This window comes from Sinocyclocheilus anshuiensis, unplaced genomic scaffold (genome assembly GCF_001515605.1).
Source record: "Sinocyclocheilus anshuiensis isolate Anshui unplaced genomic scaffold, SAMN03320099.WGS_v1.1 scaffold322, whole genome shotgun sequence".
NCBI classification, from domain to species: domain Eukaryota; kingdom Metazoa; phylum Chordata; class Actinopteri; order Cypriniformes; family Cyprinidae; genus Sinocyclocheilus; species Sinocyclocheilus anshuiensis.
The window spans coordinates 859,864-881,938 of record NW_015542366.1 but is presented as its reverse complement, the minus strand read 5'-3'; the positions used below and the strand labels follow the sequence as shown (position 1 = coordinate 881,938).

Genomic DNA, 22,075 nt, shown 5'->3' with positions numbered 1-22,075 from the left:
AAGTTGTTCCGAACCTGTATGAGTTTCTTTTGAACATGAAAGAAGATATTTTGGAGAATGTTAGTAACCAAACAGTTGATGGTAGCCATTGACTTGAATAGTATTTTGTCCAAACCAAGTAAATGGCTACCGTAATCTGGTTGGTTATCAACATTCTTCAAGATATATTCTGTTGTGTTCAGCAGAATAAAGTAACTCATACGAATTTGGAAAAACTTGGGGGAGAGTAAATGATGACAGAATTTTAATTTTTTAGGTGAACTGTCCCTTTAAATGTATATTTTGAATATACCCCACAACTCTTAAAAAATACTTAATTGTTAATTAGCTTAGGTCTATTAAATAATATTCAGACACAACTTGTGATTTGAGTAATGTATCAGTAAATGTTGAAATTCACATTAACTAAGATTAATAAATACTTAATAATATTATTAATAAATATTTTTTATTGTTAGTTTGTTAATGTTAACAAATGGAACCTAGCTGTTACCAGGTTGTTTTCCAGTTTTCTTTTACAAGTTTAGCAAAAACACAAATATCTGTTCAAATGTCACCATACACACTTGGGATGTGGAGTTTTGTAGCCCAAACCAACCACAAGCCCTCTGAAAGTTTTCCCTCCTGTGACTCCGTTTAAATACTCTTGCAGTCCGATGCCGCCGTGACTGCAAGGGGTCAGACCTACACCAGACAAAACCAACACGTTCTAACCCCATAATAATGCAGGACCTCTGGGGAATAAAGCTGTTCTCTTTTTCCCACATCCCACCGTGCTCTGGGGCGCCTTTTTGTTTACACTGCCCTCACAATGAACGCTATAGTGCCCGCCGAACGAGCTTGTATGGGAGTGTTCTGGGCCTGAATGTACAGCCAGCCACCGGCCCTGCTCTGAATAAGCCCCTTTGAATATTGCCAAGACCCCCGCTTGCATTGTTCCGCGTTATTCCCCGTACAATAGATATCACACTTTGGAAGTAATTTTTTTAAAAAGGGATGGGTGAATCAAAATAGTGGTAGCTTTTAGCTTTTGTTTTCTCACTCTCTCTTTTCTTTCACTCGTCTAGCTCTCTTTCTTTCTTTTTTTCTTTTGCTTCGCGCCCGCCCCGCATTCTCTCTACTCTCTCGCCGTTTTTTTCCCCAGCGGCTCATTCAGAGTTCTCCATTATAGCGGCAAATGAAATAAACCACTCCATTGCCATAAGAGGCTGGGGCCTGGACTGAACCAGCCTAGTTAGCGAGGACCAGGGGAGCAAGGCAGGTGTGCATGCTGGGAGAGAGCGCACCTCACTGGGCTGCTGGGGCCCGGACTGAACCAGCCTAGTTTGCGTAGACCAGGGGAGCGAGGCAGGCGTGCACGCTGGGAGAGAGCGCACCTCGCTGGGCTTTAGTCCACCGCACTCGTGGTTCTTCAGGCTGAAACGGTTTGAGACGAAGCGGAGGATGAGGAGTGGATGGGGGGGAGCAAAGGGTCCCCACCCACCCCTCTGTCTCCAGTGGAGATGGGGAGAAGGACAAAGGAGCTCTCTCCTTCCTCCAGCCCCCCTCCTCAAAAGGGCAGCAGGTACGGGGCATGGTTTTTTTTTCCCCCGAGGTGGGTCGTGGGATGCTGGGGCAGTTGTAGGGGGGAGAAAAGAGGTTTATCTGAAGACCTCTTCTGGGGATAGGTTAATTGTGAACTGGCTTCTCAGAAGGAAGGAGAAATGTCAGGAGAAAAGTGCACGGCAGCCATGACAGAGAAAGAGAGAGAGTTACTCAGTGTCAGACAGTTTTACACAAATGTTACGAGATACAGGAAGTATTTATGCTAAGGTGGTGTTTTTGGTGAGAGGTGTGCTGGAAATTTCTTTGCTTTTTGTTGAGATTTCAGTCTTCAGGATGTATGTGATTTTATTTATAGGAGCTGTAATTATACAGTCTCTTTTGGAAGACACTTAAATGTTAGCCAGTTTATTGTGAGCTCAAACTTTTCTCTTCTTACTTTAATGGTTTCCCTTTTTTGAATACAAATGTAGAAGCAACAGGTGCAAGTGGAGCTAAAAATTGACCCTTTACACATGACCTTCATTTTTAGGAGTAACTGCTTATGAATTAGTAATAACTGCTTGTTTTTTGACGTCTTGTAATTTGAGCTGTACAGAGATATCATGTGGTTTTAGTTGTGGCTGTGTACACTCTTAGAAGTAAAAGGTTCCCAAATAAGGTTTTCACAGTGATGCCATAGAATAACCATTTTTAGTTCTCTTTCAGTGAACATTAAAAAAATGATTGACCTTATTTACCTCCAATCTAATTATTTACCTTATTTACCTCTAAAGGGTGCATATTAGTACCTCAAGTGTATATATGAGTTCCTTTTGAAAGGGTACTGACCCAGTGACTGCTTTTTGTACCTTTTTTTCTGAGTGTAAAGAACCTTTTGTGGAATGGAAAAGTTTCCTCATCGAACCTTAAAAACCTTTGCCAGTAAAGAACCTTTATTTTTTAAGAGTGCATTCAGAAGGTTCAGCACTTATTTTCACTTTCATGCCCATTATTTTCTGTGATTAGATTGGATTTGTATTTACAGTTTTAAATATTATTACATTTATTAATTTTATATGATTAATAAAAGCTATTTTTTATCCAAATGCAAGTGGACTGTTAAAGTCTGCTAATTGTTTTCTACATCTGATTCTACACCTAGTTGTGGTAGCATAGGAAATAATTTATGAAGAGAGAGAGAGGGACAGGTAGAGAGACTAAAGGGAATAATGGACAGCCTCTGAGAGAGACAAAACAAAGGGAAGGAAAGGCCAGGTAGTGAGAGGTTGGCTTTGAGCACTGTTGGGCATCAGCCTGGATGGACCAGGAGAGATGACCTCATTTACAATGTCTGAAGACTAAAAGAGGAAAAGGAAGAGAGTTTGAAGAGGGGCCGTCCCGCTGAGTGCCTCACACTTAGCCCCGCTGGGATCCGATCAGGGCCCAAACTAGTGTCAGACAGGGGGTCTAGTTGTCTCCTCCCTGCCATTTCTAACAAAAGAGAAAAGAAAGAGATCCACTGAAAGTCCGATTCCAGCCGGTGGAGAAGGATAGAGAGGGAGGCCGGCCAACAGATGTGGCCTATGAGAGGACTGTGGGTGACGTGCTCGAGGTGTAGGGAGAGGTGGCATGTACCGGCGAGGATTTGAGCAAGGGAGACTTTGGCAAATGTACAAAATGCTTGAAAGATACAGAGAATGAGCAGAAGAGAAAAAGAGTATGAGAGAGTAATAGAGAGAGAGAGAGAGCTGAGGTCAGGGGCTCCCTCTGAGGTCTGACATTTGAGGCTAAGGGTTGTTTTACGAGTGCTGTTAGCGTGTCAGGTCCGATTTGCAGGGCTTACAGGGCAGGGTTAAATAAGATTAGCAGCTTTACACGTTCACCAAATTCCGCTGCCACCTGAGTTTCTCGATAGCTTAATAGTCAGCTGTTTTTTCTTCTCAGCAGGGGTCTCTCAAAAAACAAGTTTAGCTTAGATTTTTTATTTTTTTTTGCTTTAATTTTGTCTAATGAATTTTATATGCATTATGTTTATTTTTAGAGAGCTTTGAATTTATAGGGTGGTGTTGGTAAAAACTTAAATAAGAATATATTAATATGAAGATGAAATTGTAAGATTTTTGCATTATGGTGTTATTTTATTGACACTTAAGCACATGACAAAAAATCCACCTACCAAATATAATAATAATAATAATAATAATAATAATAATAATAATAGATATACACAACCGTTCAAAAATTTGGGGTTTTGAAAGTCTGTTCATCAACTCTGCATTTATGTGAACAAAAAAAAATTAATATTGTGAAATATTAAAATTTTAAATAATTTAAATATAATGTATAGTTTAATTTATTCCTGTGATGTCAAGCTGAATTTTCAGCATCATTACTCCAGTCTTCAGTGTCTCATGATCCTTCAGAAATAATTATAATATGCAGATTTGCTGCTCAAAAACATTTATTATTGATATTATTGTTGAAAACAGTCGTGCTGCTTAATATTCTTACAGTGATCCTTTTTGATGAATAGAATGATTCTTTGATGAATAGAAAGAATAGAAAGTAAAAAAAAAACTTTCACCTGAAATTCTTTTGTAACATTATGAATATCTTTTTTGCTGTCACGTTTTATAAATTTAACGTGTTCTTACTGAATAAATGTATTCATTTCTAAAAGAAAGAAAGAAAAAAATCTTATTTCCCCCAAACTTTTGAACAGTAGTATATATTTTTATTAAATTGTAAAGTAACAATATATCATTGTAGTATTTGTTGAACTGCTATTAACTTTTGCTGATTGAAATAAAAAGTTACTCTTTTATAGTAATAAGAATCCAATAAGAGTCACCACTAAGATTAATGGGAATTAGAATATGGCAGGAAATCTCTCTCTCTCTCTCTCTCTCTCTCTCTATATATATATATATATTCACACACACACACACACAGCACACACACACATACACAGAGTACATATGATGCTGCAAAATATTTATATTTCTGAAAAAACAACAACATAACTATATATGCATATTACTAAAGTACTTTACCCAGCACATTTCAAAATCACTGCAAGTGTCCGGTCTCCAGTACAATATCTCCCTCCTCCCTGCTCGACTATAGTACTCATTATTGCTCTGGCTCATTTCTCTCTCACTGAGCAGCGCAGTGGCAGGGCAGCATCACATTTAATTTAATTAGTCCAGCTGCACTGGCACTTGTGCCATTGGCTGGTATTGTCAGCACGTTTCGTACCGTGGCACACACAATCACTGATTGCTTTCAGATAGGGAGAAATATAATTAGGGTTTTGGAATGGCAGAGAGAGAGGAGAGAGAAGGAGGGGGTGTGAGGGGTATATTAGAGCCTTATTAGTTTCATTTGAAATCTGTAGATAAATAGGAAAGTTTTATTTGAGGCGTAATGAGATTGTAGCTATTTGGACAAGGATGGGTGACCCTTGTACATGGATTACAGAGGGATTATGGGTAATAACACGCTATGGCTGTGAGAAGTGGGGTATTGATCTGAGGCGTCTTTTATGTTTGCTGCTGAAGAAACACTGCTACTTCTCACCTCCAGATACATTTCAAATATGAGTATATTCAGACCACTGCAAGAAAGAAATCCGTAGAAAAATGGAAAGTGGTTATAATTTTCTGACAGGACATTATCTAAGTTTACAGACATTTAACCCTAAAGCACAACACATTGCAATGTGTGATTCAAAATATCAGTGTAAAATCAATACTGACAATTCCTTATATATTAGCACAGTACATTAGGCCCTATTTTTACAGACTTTACTTAGAGTGGAGTTGTTTCTGTTTCTGGCGAAATGCAACTGAATCATTCAAATCCAGTCCAGGCCTTTTCTTACTCACCTTCATGTCCTTATTTCATTTGTAATCCACCTATGGAGTCCCATCCAGTGGCAACAACATACAAAAGTACATCAGCTAACAAGGCCCAGCGTCAAGTGGTTAACCAAAGATACCTTTCTTTCTCTTTACTGGTGCATGGCAACCACTGTGCAGAGCAAAAAGCCTTTTCTTTATTTTACTACGTGAGCCACAAAACCCCTGTATGAAGACACTTGTGCTTTGTCAAACACTCATCGGAATGACACCATCATAACCCTCTAATGAACCATGTGAGGCCTGAGCATAATTGGGTGCAAGATGACATTGTTGAATACAGTAAGCGCAGACATTAACACAGTAACCTGAGTGAAATCTGCTGACTGCTCATTATGCTCATTGGGTATCAATAAAAGTGGTGAATGAAGAAGAATGGAAAATTGTTCAAATAGAATTACAGATTTGATGTCTTGGTGAATTGTTGAATGGCTTCTTGTGCTGGAATTATTGTAGACATTTTATCCCAGAAAAGTAAGCATCAGTATTTTACTATTTCTTTTCCTGATTATTCCAAAAAACCTTAATAATGACATGAATTAAGGAACTTGTTCCTAGGTTACTATCTGAACATAGATGTGATGTAACAACAGATGTAAACAAGAAAAACTCTCTACAGTATATATTTCAGTTATTGTAGATTATGAAATGCTTCTTATAGGTCACCTCAAGACCTACAAACTTACGTTGCACAATGTTGAGCAAAAATCATTTGTATATTATTCTAAGTTGTAAGTTTCACTGTTAACACGCTGTAGCTAGTACAAGAAGTTATTTTAAATAGATATGGCAATATCTGCATAGTGTTCTTGTATTCATATTCTTTACCTGTACTTTCTGTTGGTCTAAAATTAGCAACCAGTCATTTTTTATTACCTTTCATTATCCACACCAAATGCATATCTGAAAAGTCGGCTGACTAGTTCACCCAGAAACCGATCATTTATTCCCACTCATTTGTTTTAAACCCATCTGATTTTCTTTCCTCGGTGGAGCACCAAAGGAGTCATTTATAGCACAATTTATAGCATAAGTCCAAGACGCATGTTTCCATAAAGTGGTCATTACAAGGCCTCAGAAGACTTGGAATATAATACATAAGCCATGAACTTGTTGAACTGATGTTTTTATGCATGTAGATGAATTTGTTTCTTCTTCAAAACAGATTTGGAGAACTTTAGCATTGCATCACTTGCTCACCAGTGGATCCTCTGCAGTGAATGGGTGCTGTCAGAATGAGAGACCAAACATCTGATAAAAATATCACAATAATCCACAAAAAAAATCCTCATGACTTCAGTCCATCAATTAACATCTTGTGAAATGAAAAGCTGTGTGTTTGTAAGAAACCAGTCCATCAAGACATTTTTAACTTAAAACTGTTGCTTCTGGCTAAAATATATATGTTCTATCCATGACAACGCTTCCTCCAGTGAAAAAGTCATCTCGTCTGAATCAGGAGAGAAATATGCAAAGATCAAGCACTGTTTACGAGTGAAAATAGTCCAGAACAGTTCTAAATAAATATGTTGGTGAATTTTGATGTGAGAGCAAACTGGATGGACTTTTTCACTGGAGGAAGTGTTATTATAGATTATGGACTGGTATTTTGGCCAGAAGCAGCATTTAAAGTTAAAATGTCTTAACGATGGATTTGTTCCTTACAAACACGCAGCTTTTCACTTCATGTGATGTTAATTGATGGACTGGAGTCATGTGGATTACTTTTGGATAATTGTGATGTTTTTATCGCCTTTTTGAACTCTCAATCTGACGGCACAGAGGATCCATTGGTGAGCAAGTGATGTAATACTTATTTCCTCCAAATCTGTTTCTATGAAGAAACAAACTCATCTACATCTCTTTGATTCAGCAAATTTTCATTTTTTTTGGGTGAACTATTCCTTTAATGCTCCATTTATCACATTCAACATACAGAATGATTCCTTTTACCAGATCAGTCTTAAAACTCAACTGACTTTTCCCTCAAACAACATAGCCATATATCCTAAGGATTCAGTGGCGTGCTGCTACTGAATATGAACCCATTATTTCCATGTGTACACATCATATTCTCATAGAGGCCACTGAACATCATCTTATGTTTTTTTTTTATGGTTTTGAAAGATCCTTTATGAAGAAACAAACTCATCTACATCTCTTTGATTCAGCAAATTTTCATTTTTTTTGGGTGAACTATTCCTTTAATGCTCCATTTATCACATTCAACATACAGAATGATTCCTTTTACCAGATCAGTCTTAAAACTCAACTGACTTTTCCCTCAAACAACATAGCCATATATCCTAAGGATTCAGTGGCGTGCTGCTACTGAATATGAACCCATTCTTTCCATGTGTACACATCATATTCTCATAGAGGCCACTGAACATCATCTTATGTTTTTTCTTTATGGTTTTGAAAGATCCTTAAAGCCTTCATGCAGCTATACCATGGTGTGTACCCGACACCATGTGGAGAATTATTAACTATAGTTGAGGCGTTGGGATTTTACCTTCCGCCCATACAGTAGAGCTGACAGCAGTTGTGACGGGTAGCTTAAGCAAGCCATCTGCTGTAAAAAGAATGCCTTTGATACCATTAGTCCCCGTGGCGCGCTAACATGTTGTTTCTAGAAGCTTCAGCTGATCCTGTGAAGCTGGCTGTGGTGGGAGATGACTGTGGGCTTAGAGATTCCTGTGCTAACAGCAGGGAGATGTGTGCATGCAGGCGGAAAACCATACAGTGATCATAGTCTGTGTGTGTACAGACATGTGTGTGTGTGTGTGTGTGTGTGTGTGTGTGTGTTGTGTGTGTGCACAACCTTTGATCTTCTGATGAGCTGCTAATTTAGTTTTAAGGCCAGTCAGTAAGCAACACTGTGTGTGTGTGTGTGTGTTGTGTGTGTGCACAACCTTTGATCTTCTGATGAGCTGCTAATTTAGTTTTAAGGCCAGTCAGTAAGCAACACTGTGTGTGTGTGTGTGTGTGAACATGTTTCCATCTTGTCCCTTGATTTGTTTATTAGTGTATGTATGGCTTATGATAACTAATTAATTAAATTCTTAAAGGGACCGTTCACCCAAATATGAATATTCTGTCATCATTTACTCACCCTCATGTTGTTCCAAACTTGTATGCATTTCTTTACTCTGAGGGACACAAAAGTAGATATTTTGAAAAATATCTAATTTATGACATTATATAGTTAGTTAGTTAGTCTATACAAGTCAGTGGGTTCAGTGTTGTTTTGGACCCCACTGACTGTCATTGTATGGACAAAAATGGTTAAAACAATCTTAAAATATCTTTTTTTTTTTTAATTCCACTGAATAAAATCACGATCTGAATAAGTCATATGACATGAATGTGTGTAAAGGATGAAATAATTTTCATTTTTAGTGAAATATTCATTTAACCCTGACATATAAAATAAAAGTCAGACATTTTTTGTTTAAATGAAACAGTTTATTGAACATTTATACAAATCAAAACAAATAAATAAATAAATAAACATTTTTTTGAGTATCATATAGTGAGAATATGCAAAAATAAGCAATTTGAAGCAGTTTCTGATATTAATATGGCCTAAAAGTGTAATCAAATTCTGATAACTTGTAATGCAAATTACTTGTGTAATGATTTATTTAGGATCAAGATTGAGAGCCACTGATAGAAGAAGAAAAAAAGTGCAAGGAAACTAATAACCAAAAAAGAATAATGGAAATCACACTTTAAGCTCAGCAAAATAAAAGTTGTGAGCAGGTATCATTATACCTGGTGCATTGTTGAGAACATTAAAGCAGCATAGAGGAGCATCTCACAGCATAGGAAAGTATGAAACCCATCTCTCAAGACATTGATTTGGTACATCTGAGCTCAAAACACATAATTACCCATTAGCACTGATGTGCTCCAGTCTTATTAGGTGGCTATGGGAAAGAATCTGATAAAGATGGAGTAACCCCTACCATTTGACTTGTTTTTTGTTATATAATATCTACCTCAGTGTATCTGGCTTCTGTTACTATACTGTTTTGAGATATACAAGAGATTAATACACATTTCCTCTATGCTTTATTATGGACCCCAGTAGCTTTGCACTAGGATAATGCCTCTTGTATTTAGGAAATGTTCTGGATAACCTGTGTAAACTGAGATTATATTGAGATATTGTGTAAAAATTGATGTCACACACTATGTAACTGTTGATTCGGTGAAAGTCATAGATGTGCAAATTTGCTTCTTTTCCTGAGCATAACCCTATCATCCCCCCATTCCTTTACCCTCCTCTTCCACTCAGAGTGTCAGTGTCAATGTGTAAATCATACGGAAATAAGTCTGAAAATTTATAATAAAGCTGAAAATATGTGCATGAGACAGCCCTTTCTCCCATACGCAGCCCTTGATCGAGTTTCCCCTCCCCTCCTGTCCAATTATGCTTAAAATGCGGTGGAGAGCAAGAACAGGCGCACCTGACAGATGTTGACCATTTTTAAACCCTGCTCGCTCTCACAAGTTCAAGAGACTCTCTAATTCACTTTGCAGTCGGGACAAAACGGAGGACTGCCACTTACTGAGCTTTTGGAGCACAGACCAACACGCGAGCATTTTAGTGCTGTGAAGCGCAGATCAGGGTAGAGACAACTTCAGCTCAGTTCAGTTTTCAACTTCAAGCAGTTCACTAAACCTATAGTGTGGTTTCAAACATAGTTTTTTTTTCCATAGGTTTTCTGTTTCTTGGCACTTTATTGTGTTCTTTCTATATCAGTGGTTCCCAAACCTGATCCTAAATAAAATAATACATTCACATTAATACATCAATACAAATAAAACATTCACATTAGCAGTCTTTTTAGAGTCTTATTAGAGTCTTTTCGATGGACACTTACAGTTAGTCCTTCATTTTTTTGATTTAAATTATCTGTATCTAAACCAGCTGTGTAACCCTACAAATTCTCTTAATTGTACTCCTGATGGGTATCATGATTAACATATTAACTCCGCGATATTTATGGTGCGCTTCAGTTCACAATTAATGGAGATATTCTGAGCAACTCTTCTGTGAAATCTGAGCGATGCGCCTGCAACTCCCTCAACGCCTCCGTTCAATATCATGCATTTTTCACGTTTGAACAGGGTTTCTGAAGAACCTCACAACATATTCCAAGTTTTTTCTGTGATCCTTAGATGTTCCATAACTATTGTATAGATTATCTAAGGAAACTCGCACATGTAAATGTGTGATTAAACTGTAAAATTAGTACAAAGTAAAGGGAACTTGTTGGGGGTTTCGTATGTGTGCGTCCAGTAGACGGCGATCACAGTCTATAAATCAATGTAGAGAAAGCTGTGACTATATTTTGCCTTTTTATCTGCACCTTTTGTTGACAAAATTAATGACAGTTAAGTCAAAACAAGCGCAGTGAACGTTTTAGTACGTATTATGCTTATATAAAATGGACTTTGTAAATGTGGACGATCTTGTCACCTTGTGTTCCCGTGATGTCGAATAGAGGATTATTTTACATGTTTTAATTGGTGAATTGTGGAGTTATTATTTAATTCGTTGGGATTAATTCCGACTTCACAATTGTTGTGATATTGCACTAAGCTAACGTTTCCGATACCAATGAAAAATGCACTAGTAAAGTTTTTTTTTTTGCACACCAACAATTTTTAGCTGTTCCCTACTTTGCACTTGATGACAAAAGGGCACATATGGCACATGCACTGGGTGTGAGGCACCTGTTTCTTAGCAACCGTCGCAACAGGAAAACACCTGTAGCATCAATTTATTCAAAGGGACTTGAAAGGATTGTGATAAATACTGGAAAAGGTACTGAGAAAATGTGAATGAGAACAAATGTATATATACAAATATATATATATAAGACTTTTACACGTCTGCTTGCTGAGACATTTCTTTCCTGTTTGGGACTTTTTAATGAATAAAAAAGATTTATGGTTAAAAAGACCGAAACAGTTTATATTTAATTCGTTGGGATTAATTCCGACTTCACAATTGTTGTGATATTGCACTAAGCTAACGTTTCCGATACCAATGAAAAATGCACTAGTAAAGTTTTTTTTTTTGCACACCAACAATTTTTAGCTGTTCCCTACTTTGCACTTGATGACAAAAGGGCACATATGGCACATGCACTGGGTGTGAGGCACCTGTTTCTTAGCAACCGTCGCAACAGGAAAACACCTGTAGCATCAATTTATTCAAAGGGACTTGAAAGGATTGTGATAAATACTGGAAAAGGTACTGAGAAAATGTGAATGAGAACAAATGTATATATACAAATATATATATAAGACTTTTACACGTCTGCTTGCTGAGACATTTCTTTCCTGTTTGGGACTTTTTAATGAATAAAAAAGATGTATGGTTAAAAAGACCGAAACAGTTTATTAATGTAATTAGTGTGGTTTACTGAACGAATGAATAAAAATCACTGCGCACATGTTTGAAGTTCAGGCTCCATCGTTTCAAATCACTGATTTATTGTTTATTCCAGCGAAAATGATCATTTGGAGATCATTTACCCCAAATAACATTTGTCAGCAGTGGTTTGTAGCCAACTGTTTACCTTCCGCGCGCAGCTCTCTCCCGTGCTCGTCACCTGATCGTGAGCCATATGCAAATCTGCCCCGTCCTCAAACGCCATTGGCTCTCCCTCACTCATTTATTCCCTGTCAACGCGCATCATATGGCCGCTCTCCCACTAACTTTTTAAGCCCACAGCTGAAAGTAGCTCAAAGACAATTCTGCACTGGATGTGAAAATCACCCCGAGAGGAAGTTAGAATAAAACAAAGCAGCCGCAAAGTTAACTTACCTTCTATCCTCTGTCTGGATTGTACCGATCTCTCCTGTTCGAGTGGCCTCTTTTGTTATTAAGAGGTTCTACACGTGTGTGCCTGTCAGGAACGGGGACGTGTGAATGTTTCTGTGTGTGAGCTGAGTAAGTTAAAGCCAGGTGAATGTATAGCATGATGATGGAAACGGACTTGCATTCCCCGGGACCCCAGACTAACACAAACACGGGCCACACGGGACCCAACGGCGGCAGCAAAGTTAACCAAGACCGCGTCAAGAGACCTATGAATGCGTTTATGGTGTGGTCTCGGGGTCAGCGCAGAAAAATGGCTCAGGAGAATCCAAAGATGCACAACTCGGAGATCAGTAAGCGCCTCGGAGCAGAGTGGAAAGTCATGTCCGAGCCGGAAAAGCGACCCTTCATTGACGAGGCGAAAAGACTGCGTGCCATGCACATGAAGGAGCATCCGGATTACAAGTACCGACCCCGGAGGAAGAACAAGACGCTGCTCAAGAAGGACAAGTACTCTTTGGCGGGTGGCCTGCTCGCTGGACCAGGTGGCGGAGGCAGCTTGGGGCTGGCAATAGGTGCAGCGGGGGTCGGGCAGAGGTTAGACAGTCCGGTGGGTCACGGCGGCAACACCGCGGCGAGCTACGCGCACATGAACGGCTGGACCAACGGGGCGTACTCGGGGCAGGTAGCGGCCGCCGCGGCTGCAGCCGCAATGATGCAGGAGGCGCAGCTCGCCTACAGCCAGCACCCGGGCAGCGGAGCGCATCACCACCACGGACACCATCACCATCCGCATAATCCCCAGCCTATGCACCGCTACGAAATGACGGCTCTCCAGTACAGCCCCATCTCAAACTCTCAGAGCTACATGAGCGCCTCGCCGTCAGGTTATGGTGGAATATCCTACACGCAACACCAAAACTCCAGCGTGGCTTCATCTGGGGCCATCGGCACGCTGGGCTCGCTGGTGAAATCGGAGCCGAGCGTAAGTCCTCCCATTACAGCTCACTCTCGAGCCCCTTGTCCCGGAGACTTGCGAGAGATGATAAGCATGTATTTACCGACGGCGGAGGCAGGGGACCCGTCCGTTCAGAGCAGACTTCACGCTGTACCGCAGCACTATCAAAGTTCCACGACGAGCGTAAACGGAACTGTTCCTCTGACACACATATGAAAAGATTCGCAACTACGCATTCAGACTCAAATAACCAAATATTTACCTCTTTTAGAGCATAACTACCTTTTTTGTACAGAATGTCTGTTCTTGTAAATTTGAAGGTGATATTATTTAAATATGATACTTAAACTGAAGGGTGTCCTTGGGATGTTGTCTGAATAATTTGTCCGAAATTACACAATATGCGTGAGCTTTACACATTTGCGAGGGATTAATTCTTATTTTGTATGTGTGTGATTGTGTGTGTGTGTGTGTGTTTGTTTGTGTGTGTGAGAGACAGCGAGTGAGATGGTTCTGTGTTTAAGACATGAAAAAGAGTGCGTGCTACAGTGTAAAATATAGTCAAATTACAACGTTTTTAAAGTTTTCTAAGATTTTTCTCGATCCCACTTTGACTTGTCAACACGTGAGTTACTGTATTCGATCTATTCCTTATCTGTTTGTTGTATTTTTCCTTGTACATTGTGAATATATTACAGAGAAAGATTGATACACATCTGTAAATATAATTCGGATTTGCCTTGAAAAAATGAAAACGTTTTGCGTTGATGTGAGAAGAATAAATTTCACTGCTTTTGCTGTGATTCTGGAAAGTTAGTTTGTTGTGTTGTTTTGCTTTTTATCCCATGGGACTCGCGATTAAGCTGGAGGAAAAAGAGTTGATGTTCCAATGTGATAACATTTATATTTCTGTATAAACCACGAAACGGACCCAATTTAGTCACACTCGCTATTTGATCAAATCTGAGCGTTTTTGTTTAAAAACATTGGGACAAAACAGTAAGAACAAATTTTTTAAATAGGACATTTTTTGAGCAGATGATTACTTTAATTATATAGGTGTAAATATAAATAGTCATACGTATTTTAGCATGTGCAATCAGAAATAAAATACAAAAATATAACCAATATAGAAACTGAAATGTATCTGTCAGATCTGCTGAAAATCGTATTAGTCGAGTTAAACTAGTTACAATTTTATGGGACACTATATTATTATTATTATTATTATAAATCAGGTTTTTATTTCTAAAGAAGTTCCTATTATTACATTGCTATTACCTTTACTCTGGCAAATATTTTAGATTAGAAGATTAGGTAAAAAGAAGTGAAAGCCTAATGTCTAAAATATGTCACTTGATTGAGTGTTCATCTCTTTAAATTAGTTTTTGACACTTATGAGCTCTCCACTTATAGGCTTGAAGATCGTGGTTGTGTCTGTCTAAATGAAACTACTTCAGATCGCTGGATAGTGTTTATTTGATGCCACTATTTTTATTCATCCTGATCAGCTGCTTTAATCGCGGTAAAGTTTACAAAGCTATTTTGCAGTAATGAATCCTTCTGTATTTGTCTTCATTTAGGAAGCCTTCTGTGACGTTGTTGCTGTGTCTTGATGCATACGATGGAGGTCAAAGTTCAAGACCTCTCAAAATAAATAATGTCCAATGAAAAACGAAGAACAGCAAATAGAGAGCGAACCACATTATTCATTGTTCAATGGACCAGCCCCTGTTTTTTCCCGTGAACCCCAGATTGTGCAGACATATGCTTTAAATCCGCTCCACTTCAATTAAATCCGCCTGGGTAACCCGCGAGCCACTCATGACTATATTTACCGGATATGGAATAATTGCGTTCTAAACCCATGAATGGAATTTAAAATGTTAGTGTATTTCCACTTTTGATATGCATTTTAGGAAGAATTCTATTTTTTCGCCTTCTGTCTTATTTTCTTTTACTATTGACAACATACTTTTCTTATAATTTAATCACTGGTGGGCCGTCAAGCAAATGTTGCTCGTATCCTCCGTGAGGTGTCAGTGGGATTAAGATGAATGCAGAGTGCGTGGCAGAGAGTGTTTTGTGTCAGGGAGAAAGGAGGATTAAACAACCCTAAGAGCTGAACACCCGGGTCAGCGACAAGTTTCATTCGTATTACAATGACACCCGCCGGAAGAGTGACATGACGCGGGAGCTTTCCCGCAACAAGTAGCAGGATTCAGGGAGGTCTTTGAACCTAATTTTTTCCCTTGACGACCGTGAGAATGTCGACGAAGTTTCACTTATATGTTTTTAACTAAAGTTTATAAAACAGTTTAGTTTACGAACAAATAACGAAACTCGGTTATTTGAAAGAACCACATCTACCATATGTGCAAAACATTTCCTTGTTTTTAGCCTAATGCATCATTTTTATACACATTTCCCCCCCATATAAAGATTTTTTTATTTTTTAATAAAATGCTATTTTAAAATATGAAGCCCTGTCCTCACATCACAGTGATAGGGCAATACACAACATTGCTGTTCATAGCAACGCGGATTTGCATTAAAAAACAAAAAGAATGAGCCCTGCATGGGCACCCGTCCAGCAGACTGGCAAAGCTCACCCTATTCACCTCCACCGTTTCCTGGCAGAAGAAAAAGAATACTACCGCAAATCTCACCAATACATCTATAATAGCCAGACAGACCTTTATCACATATATACACGTATATAGCCTACACCACGATGTTCTGAAGTGAAATTGTCAAAATGGGCTTGTATTTTGTCATTTGTAAAACCGGTGATCCTTTGCACTCACTGTCCTAAATGTTCCTAATTAGCATCGGGTTTATCATACCCCTGCATATTTTCTTGCCTCCTCAGAAAAAAAGCTGGTTGCTGTTCTGCTACGGAAGATTACGGAGACAGATTGCAGAGGACGAATGTGCGGCGCCAGATTAGCGGGGAATAGAAACAGCAACTGGGCCAATAAATTCCTAGCGCGGGCCTTATCGTGCAATTACACGTTGACATGTTTAACAATCTCGTGGTCTTTTTTCCTAATCCACAAACCCTCCAAGAGGCACGAGACGTTACGCGCTACAGTCGTTTCAGACGTGGTTAAATGTTTACTGAATAAAACCTGAAAACTGTGCTAACATGTTTCACAAAATATTATATTTTAGGGGACAGTTTTGTTTTCAACATTCTTCTCTCATGTTTAGATAACCAGAAACAAGAATATGTATTATTTTTCGTCTACTTTATCACAATATCTTGTTTGTCAAACCAGTGTGATGTGAATCATGAAAGCGTTGCAAATTACGCGCTTTAAAATAATCGTTTTACACTGTAAATATGTCCAAGCGTTTGTCTTTCACAAATCTTCGTGCATTCATAAATCATCCGGTTTGAGACCTAAGCACTGTACACTTGGAAGTGCCCTCAAAAAATATACAACATGTGATTGTCATGAAGACTAGGCTACTGGAGATCTCAGCCTGACACTGGGGAGAAAGATGGAGATGACATTTAACTCTCACACAAATGCCCTTTGTTATCTAATATATGACAGGCCTATATCTCATTTTAGCCTAATAAGACGGTCTACATAACGTTATGCCTTCGTTTGTCATATAAATAAAGGTCTGTAAAAACCAACCAACTTTTTTGTTAAATACTCGTATAGTGTAAATTGGCATTGCACTTAAAATGCATAATTTATTAAGTGTGTCTTTTGTTTCTGACAAATTGAACGCAAAAGGAGAAGGATCCCTTTAAGCACGTAATGGGTTTACGAGTGGTCCGAGGCTCTGGTTAATTTACGAACGTTTTTACGTTCTACTTAGGCAACGATGCTCGTAGGAAACGTGCCGTGGAGATTAAGTGGGCTACTACGTGCGACTAAAGTTCTGCTCAGCGCATTTGGGAAGGCCGGCCATTGGTAGTTAGCGAGTTATCTCTTTCTCTGGGTCTCTTTTCCCGCATACACACACTCCTCTTTTCCCCTGTTACCAGCGTCCGCCTGTGCGGGGGCCTGCGGCGAAGTGATTGTGAGAGACTCTGTTGGAATTTGGCAGCGTGGCGGCTTTGGAACGGCGCCCCACGCTGACTGTCATTCAGCGGGCCTGCGCGACTCACTGTGCTGTTGGGAAGTGTCGCTCATCCGTGCACTCATTGGCCTTACAAAGCTGATTACAAGCATCAGCGAATTCCTGAAGGCAATGAGAGGCGATGCAGGTGCACGAGAGGGTAAGTTCCTGGTTGGAACAAGCGGGAATGTAGCGGAAAGTTGTTCAAAACACCCAAAAACAGCCTCACCCAATAAGACTTTGAGATGTAGCCTAGCCTGTCTGAGACGCTTAAGTGTAAACTTTCAAATATTTTAAATTTCTGAAATAAACGTTTTTTTCTCTCTTATTGGGAGACTTACAATACTGGAGAAAGGGCATTGTAGATTTGACAGTCCTTGGAGCCGCTTTGTTAACTTTATGTGGATTTAGGAATGTTTAGTTAAACCGCGGTTTGAAATGATGTGAATACACATCTGAATTTTAAAGTAATTCGTTTTTTAGGAGTAATTTTCCGTAGACAGTTGATAATAAAGCATCTATAAAAGGCTGAAATTCTTAAAATAAAAATAATTTTTGTTTAAAAAAAAAAATATTTGAAAAACCTTTGTCCGTGTGGCATATCCAACATGCAGGAAGCCATTTTGATATTATGTGACAACAAGCAAACAAATAAATAAATATCATAAAGAGTTATTTGTATGCCTTCATGACTGTGTGTGTGAAGGTCACATATTTGTATTTTTTTATGAAAAAGTAGGCTCAGTTTTGATCAGATCAAATAAGTAACCCAAGAAAACTTTTATGACTCAAAAATATTTTTACCTTGAAAAATATGTTTGGCAATTTTGAGAAAGATTACTTTTTAGAACTTGTTACGTGTGTTTTATATAACTAGATTTAAAACTATTTATATTTTTATTATCTCAGACATTCTTAGTTTAAAATATGTGTTTTTAAACCGTAAGCAAAGGGTGTGATAGCCTCACGTCTATTGTTTTATAGCAGACTAATTATTTTGCATCTAACCCACTGTTCAGTGGCTGACAGCAGTGTTGTGCTGCTATTCTTAAGAATGCCACTTATGTCCACAATTATGTGCGTGCAGATCGATTGATTTTAAACGTTTTAAAATGAACAGTTATATACAGTAGTCACGTAAGTGTCCATTTACACCGAGAGCGATCACTAAATCATTGGAATCTCTCGACGTATCTTCTTCATCACGTTCCTCAAAGGGAGACCCGTCACCTGAGAGTTGTCACCCCACTGTCACTTGCTGATTAACGGACAAAAGAGGTCTCCCGGACGGTCTATGGCAGCCAGTCAACCAGAACGGACTATGCAAATAGCCCGGAGAAGGCGAGAAGATGGCGAACAGAGCTCTCAATTGTTCTTTGGATTTCACAGCTTTCCCGGCGCAGCTGCATCTCTGTAGTTACCCAGGATACTATTTTGCATTCGCCAGCAGAAGCGTAAAAGGTCTCAACCAAACAGTTGAGCTTAAGCAAGTGGAAAGATTTAAATGTTACTGTTATACATAAATGTGAGAAATTAAAAAGGTGAAAGCAAACCGAAACTTTACAATGTCGTAACGACCAATAGTCAGAATGGTACGAGCGCGGAGCTGTCCAGGTGCTGAAAATTTCTTACGATTTTTTTTCTTCGATTTCTTACACCAGGTTTTACTTTACAGCATTGGTCTGCTACTTATATGTTTTTAGTCTAGCAGCAGAACTATGAACAACATACATATTTCAAATGTCAGCTCACATGGTGATTCAGAATAGGTAGCCCCTGTCTCAACTTTCTACCTATCAGTATTCACCTTATTGTTAACATAGAGCGGACGCGGCCATTTGTAACTTGAATGTGCGCGGCTTCCGTTGTCATCCTCTTCTAGTTATTTTAGCTGCGCAAAGACAGTCCGTTATGCTGCTTGATAGTGCAATCCAGTATTTGTTATCATAAATTTAAAATGTATTATGGTAATCATAATCACCTATTTTTTAAACGGGTTTGTTGGGTAAATGCCTGAAATAAGGTCTGTGGTTAAATCAAGCTCAATATATTTTTAAGTTAGGGTACAAGATCAAGTATTTCTGTTCACATAATTATGCAATTAAAGGATGTCGGCCTCCATTTAATGCTGACCAAAGGACAATCTAAAATTATATTTGTGTTCACCATTATTTTTTATTTATTTATTTTTGTGTGAAGTGCATTCTCTCTCAATTTCTCTATCACCCTTCCAGCATTTGCAATTGACTGCAATTTACAGTTGGCTGGTGGGTAAAACCTCACCTCTGCTGGCTCTTGGCTTTGGTTGGTCAGAGCTGCCAAAAAATAAAAGGCTGTAAATTAGCCCAATTTATGATGCCTAGTGTGTAATTCTGTAATGCTTCCCATGAAGTGCCAGCGGGTGATGGTACAAAAAAAACCCCCGGCACCATGGGGCAGTTCATTAGCACATAATAACCTCTTAATCATGAGATGAAGTCAAAGTCTTCCTCTTGTGTAGTGCCATTTGGTGCTTTCTTGGTTGGAATGGAGTTTAGGGTGGTACATACCCCACTGTGGCCAATGGGCATGATGCCCGTGAGTATTTGTGTGGGTGTAGTTGTTTGCATGTTTCTTGAATTTCTCATGGGTTTTTGCAGGATATGTAAATCCTTAGCTTGGATTTACTTAGCCACATGCTTGTTATTGAGATTCTCTTTAAAAAAACACACACACACACACACACACACACACACACACACACACACACATCGCCAATACTGTGCAAAGTAAAATTAATCTAAACTGATCTCCTAATGGTGTAGCCTAATGGTTAAAGTTCTGAGTTACTAAATGGCTGTAGATTCAAACCCACAAGTTGATCCAGAAACTTTTACCTTTGTGCACTAATTATGCGTATTGTAAAATATTTTGGATAAAAAAATAGCATCATGCCAAATTAGTATTATTTATGATTCCAATTTGTAAGCATTGCTAAAGCGGTTTGGGTGGGGATTAAGCAGAACTGGAGCAGATGAAGGAAGCTTGAATAATAATTTTAAATTTGAATATATTTTAAAATGTAAATTATTTCTGTGATGGCGAAGCTACATTTTCAGCAGCCATTACTCCAGTCTTAAGTGTCACATTCCACTTTTGTGGAAACCATGATACGCAGGTTTGTAATAACTCAAAAGTTTGGGGTACATAATAATGATAATAATACTTTTATTCAGCAAGGACACAATTCATATATTAAAAGTCACAGTAAATACATTTATAATGTTACAAGAAATTTCTATAAATGCTCTTCTTTTGAACTTTCTATTCATCAAAGAATGTGTCACCCTTTCCACAAAAATGTTAAGCAGCAAAAACATTTTTCAACATTGATGTCAATAAAAAGAACCATTGTTAATATTTGAACACCAATAATAAGTGATACCAACTGAACACCAAATCAACATAGAATGATTTATGAAGAATCATGTAACACTAAAGACTGGATATAAATATTTCACAATATTACTGTACTACTTCATTTCTGTAAATGCACCCTTCGTAAGCTTAAGCTTCTTTCAAAAACATTATAATTATTCCAAACTTTTAACCGGTAGTGTATATGCACATAATAAATTTACAATGTAAATAACATTCTGCATGGCACTGACTTTCTGACCCTCATACACAAACACTTACAGGGATTTGCAATCATGAAGAATTAAAGGGATGTTCAGGTCACACACACACACACACACACACACACATATCCCCGATCTGGGGTCAAGTCTCAATCTGGAAGCTCTTTGATTCTTTAAACCCCAAACCTGGGGTCTTGTTTCAGACTACTGGAACCATATCTGTGCTGCTTGACACAATGAACTTGACAGACAACCAGATTTACCTGCCGAGGGTCTGGTTAGGGTTTCTCTGCTCTTATTATGCTGTCTGAAAGAGAACAGGTAATGGAGTCTGAGGCGAGGTGGAGGACCGCAGACTGCGCCCTTTATTCAGCTCTTCCTTGATTACCTGAAACTCAGGTAATTGCCGCAGCTCTATTTCAGAAGCTGTTTACCCCTTCAGAAATAATCATCTGATCAGTCTGCCCTCACCTGGGGCAAAAAGAGCACTGAGCTGGCACGACCTAACTCCCCTATCGTTATCACTGCTCCACTGCCACACCAAAACTACAGCAATGCTAATATACTTCCACATACACTAGCAGTCACCCACCTCAGTGTAACGGCAAGCTTCGGCCTCAATACGATGACTGACATCCCTAAAATTTGTGACAATCAGCAATTTGCCAAAGACTAAGTGCTGTTACAGTATGTTTTATCTGATCAGGGGGCCGGGAGAGAGGGGGAGGGAGGGACGGGGAAAGCAAAAGAAAACCCTCTTCTAGCCCGTGGGGAGAGCAGACCTCTTGTATCTTGATCAGTATGCCTCTATTTGACTGTAACTATTTCCAGACCTCCTGCCAGCTTGGTTTGCCTATAGTGCAGGCCGAGCCACAATAGCATCCCGCCGCGCTGCTCCGGCTGCCTCCATGCTTTCAGGCAGAGCAGTGCCTTGCTGCCGTGGTGATTCATTATTCCGTTGCCCCCAGTGACCGGGAGCAGGTCAAGCCCCCTCCTGCCAAACAGGCCACTAACCAAGAGACGAAATGAGTGACATTTCCTAAAAGTTCTGACCTTTGTTTTCCCATTGAGTCAGCTGCCATGTTGGAGAAAAAGTAGTGTGCGCGCACACGTTTTAAAGGCATTTGTTTTG

General features: G+C 39.0%; 1 protein-coding gene and 1 long non-coding RNA gene across 2 annotated transcripts in view; both read left to right on the top strand.

The window, feature by feature from the left end:
• Positions 1 to 1,210: 1,210 nt before the first annotated feature.
• The window catches only part of LOC107692136 (uncharacterized), a 37,214-nt gene continuing 16,349 nt past the window's right edge, over positions 1,211 to 22,075 (top strand). The window contains exons 1-2 of the long non-coding RNA XR_001634617.1: positions 1,211 to 1,261; positions 1,352 to 1,564. This is a non-coding gene — a long non-coding RNA (uncharacterized LOC107692136). The remainder of the gene's footprint in view (positions 1,262 to 1,351; positions 1,565 to 22,075) is intronic.
• sox1b (SRY-box transcription factor 1b) lies at positions 12,062 to 13,987 on the top strand. The gene has a single exon (XM_016491064.1). The coding sequence runs from the start codon at positions 12,437 to 12,439 to the stop codon at positions 13,457 to 13,459; it is 1,023 nt and encodes a 340-aa protein (XP_016346550.1). The 5' UTR covers positions 12,062 to 12,436; the 3' UTR covers positions 13,460 to 13,987.

Excerpts from the sequence above, each read along its gene's own strand:
- sox1b (XM_016491064.1), top strand. The coding sequence starts at position 12,437 with ATGTATAGCATGATGATGGAAACGGACTTGCATTCCCCGGGACCCCAG.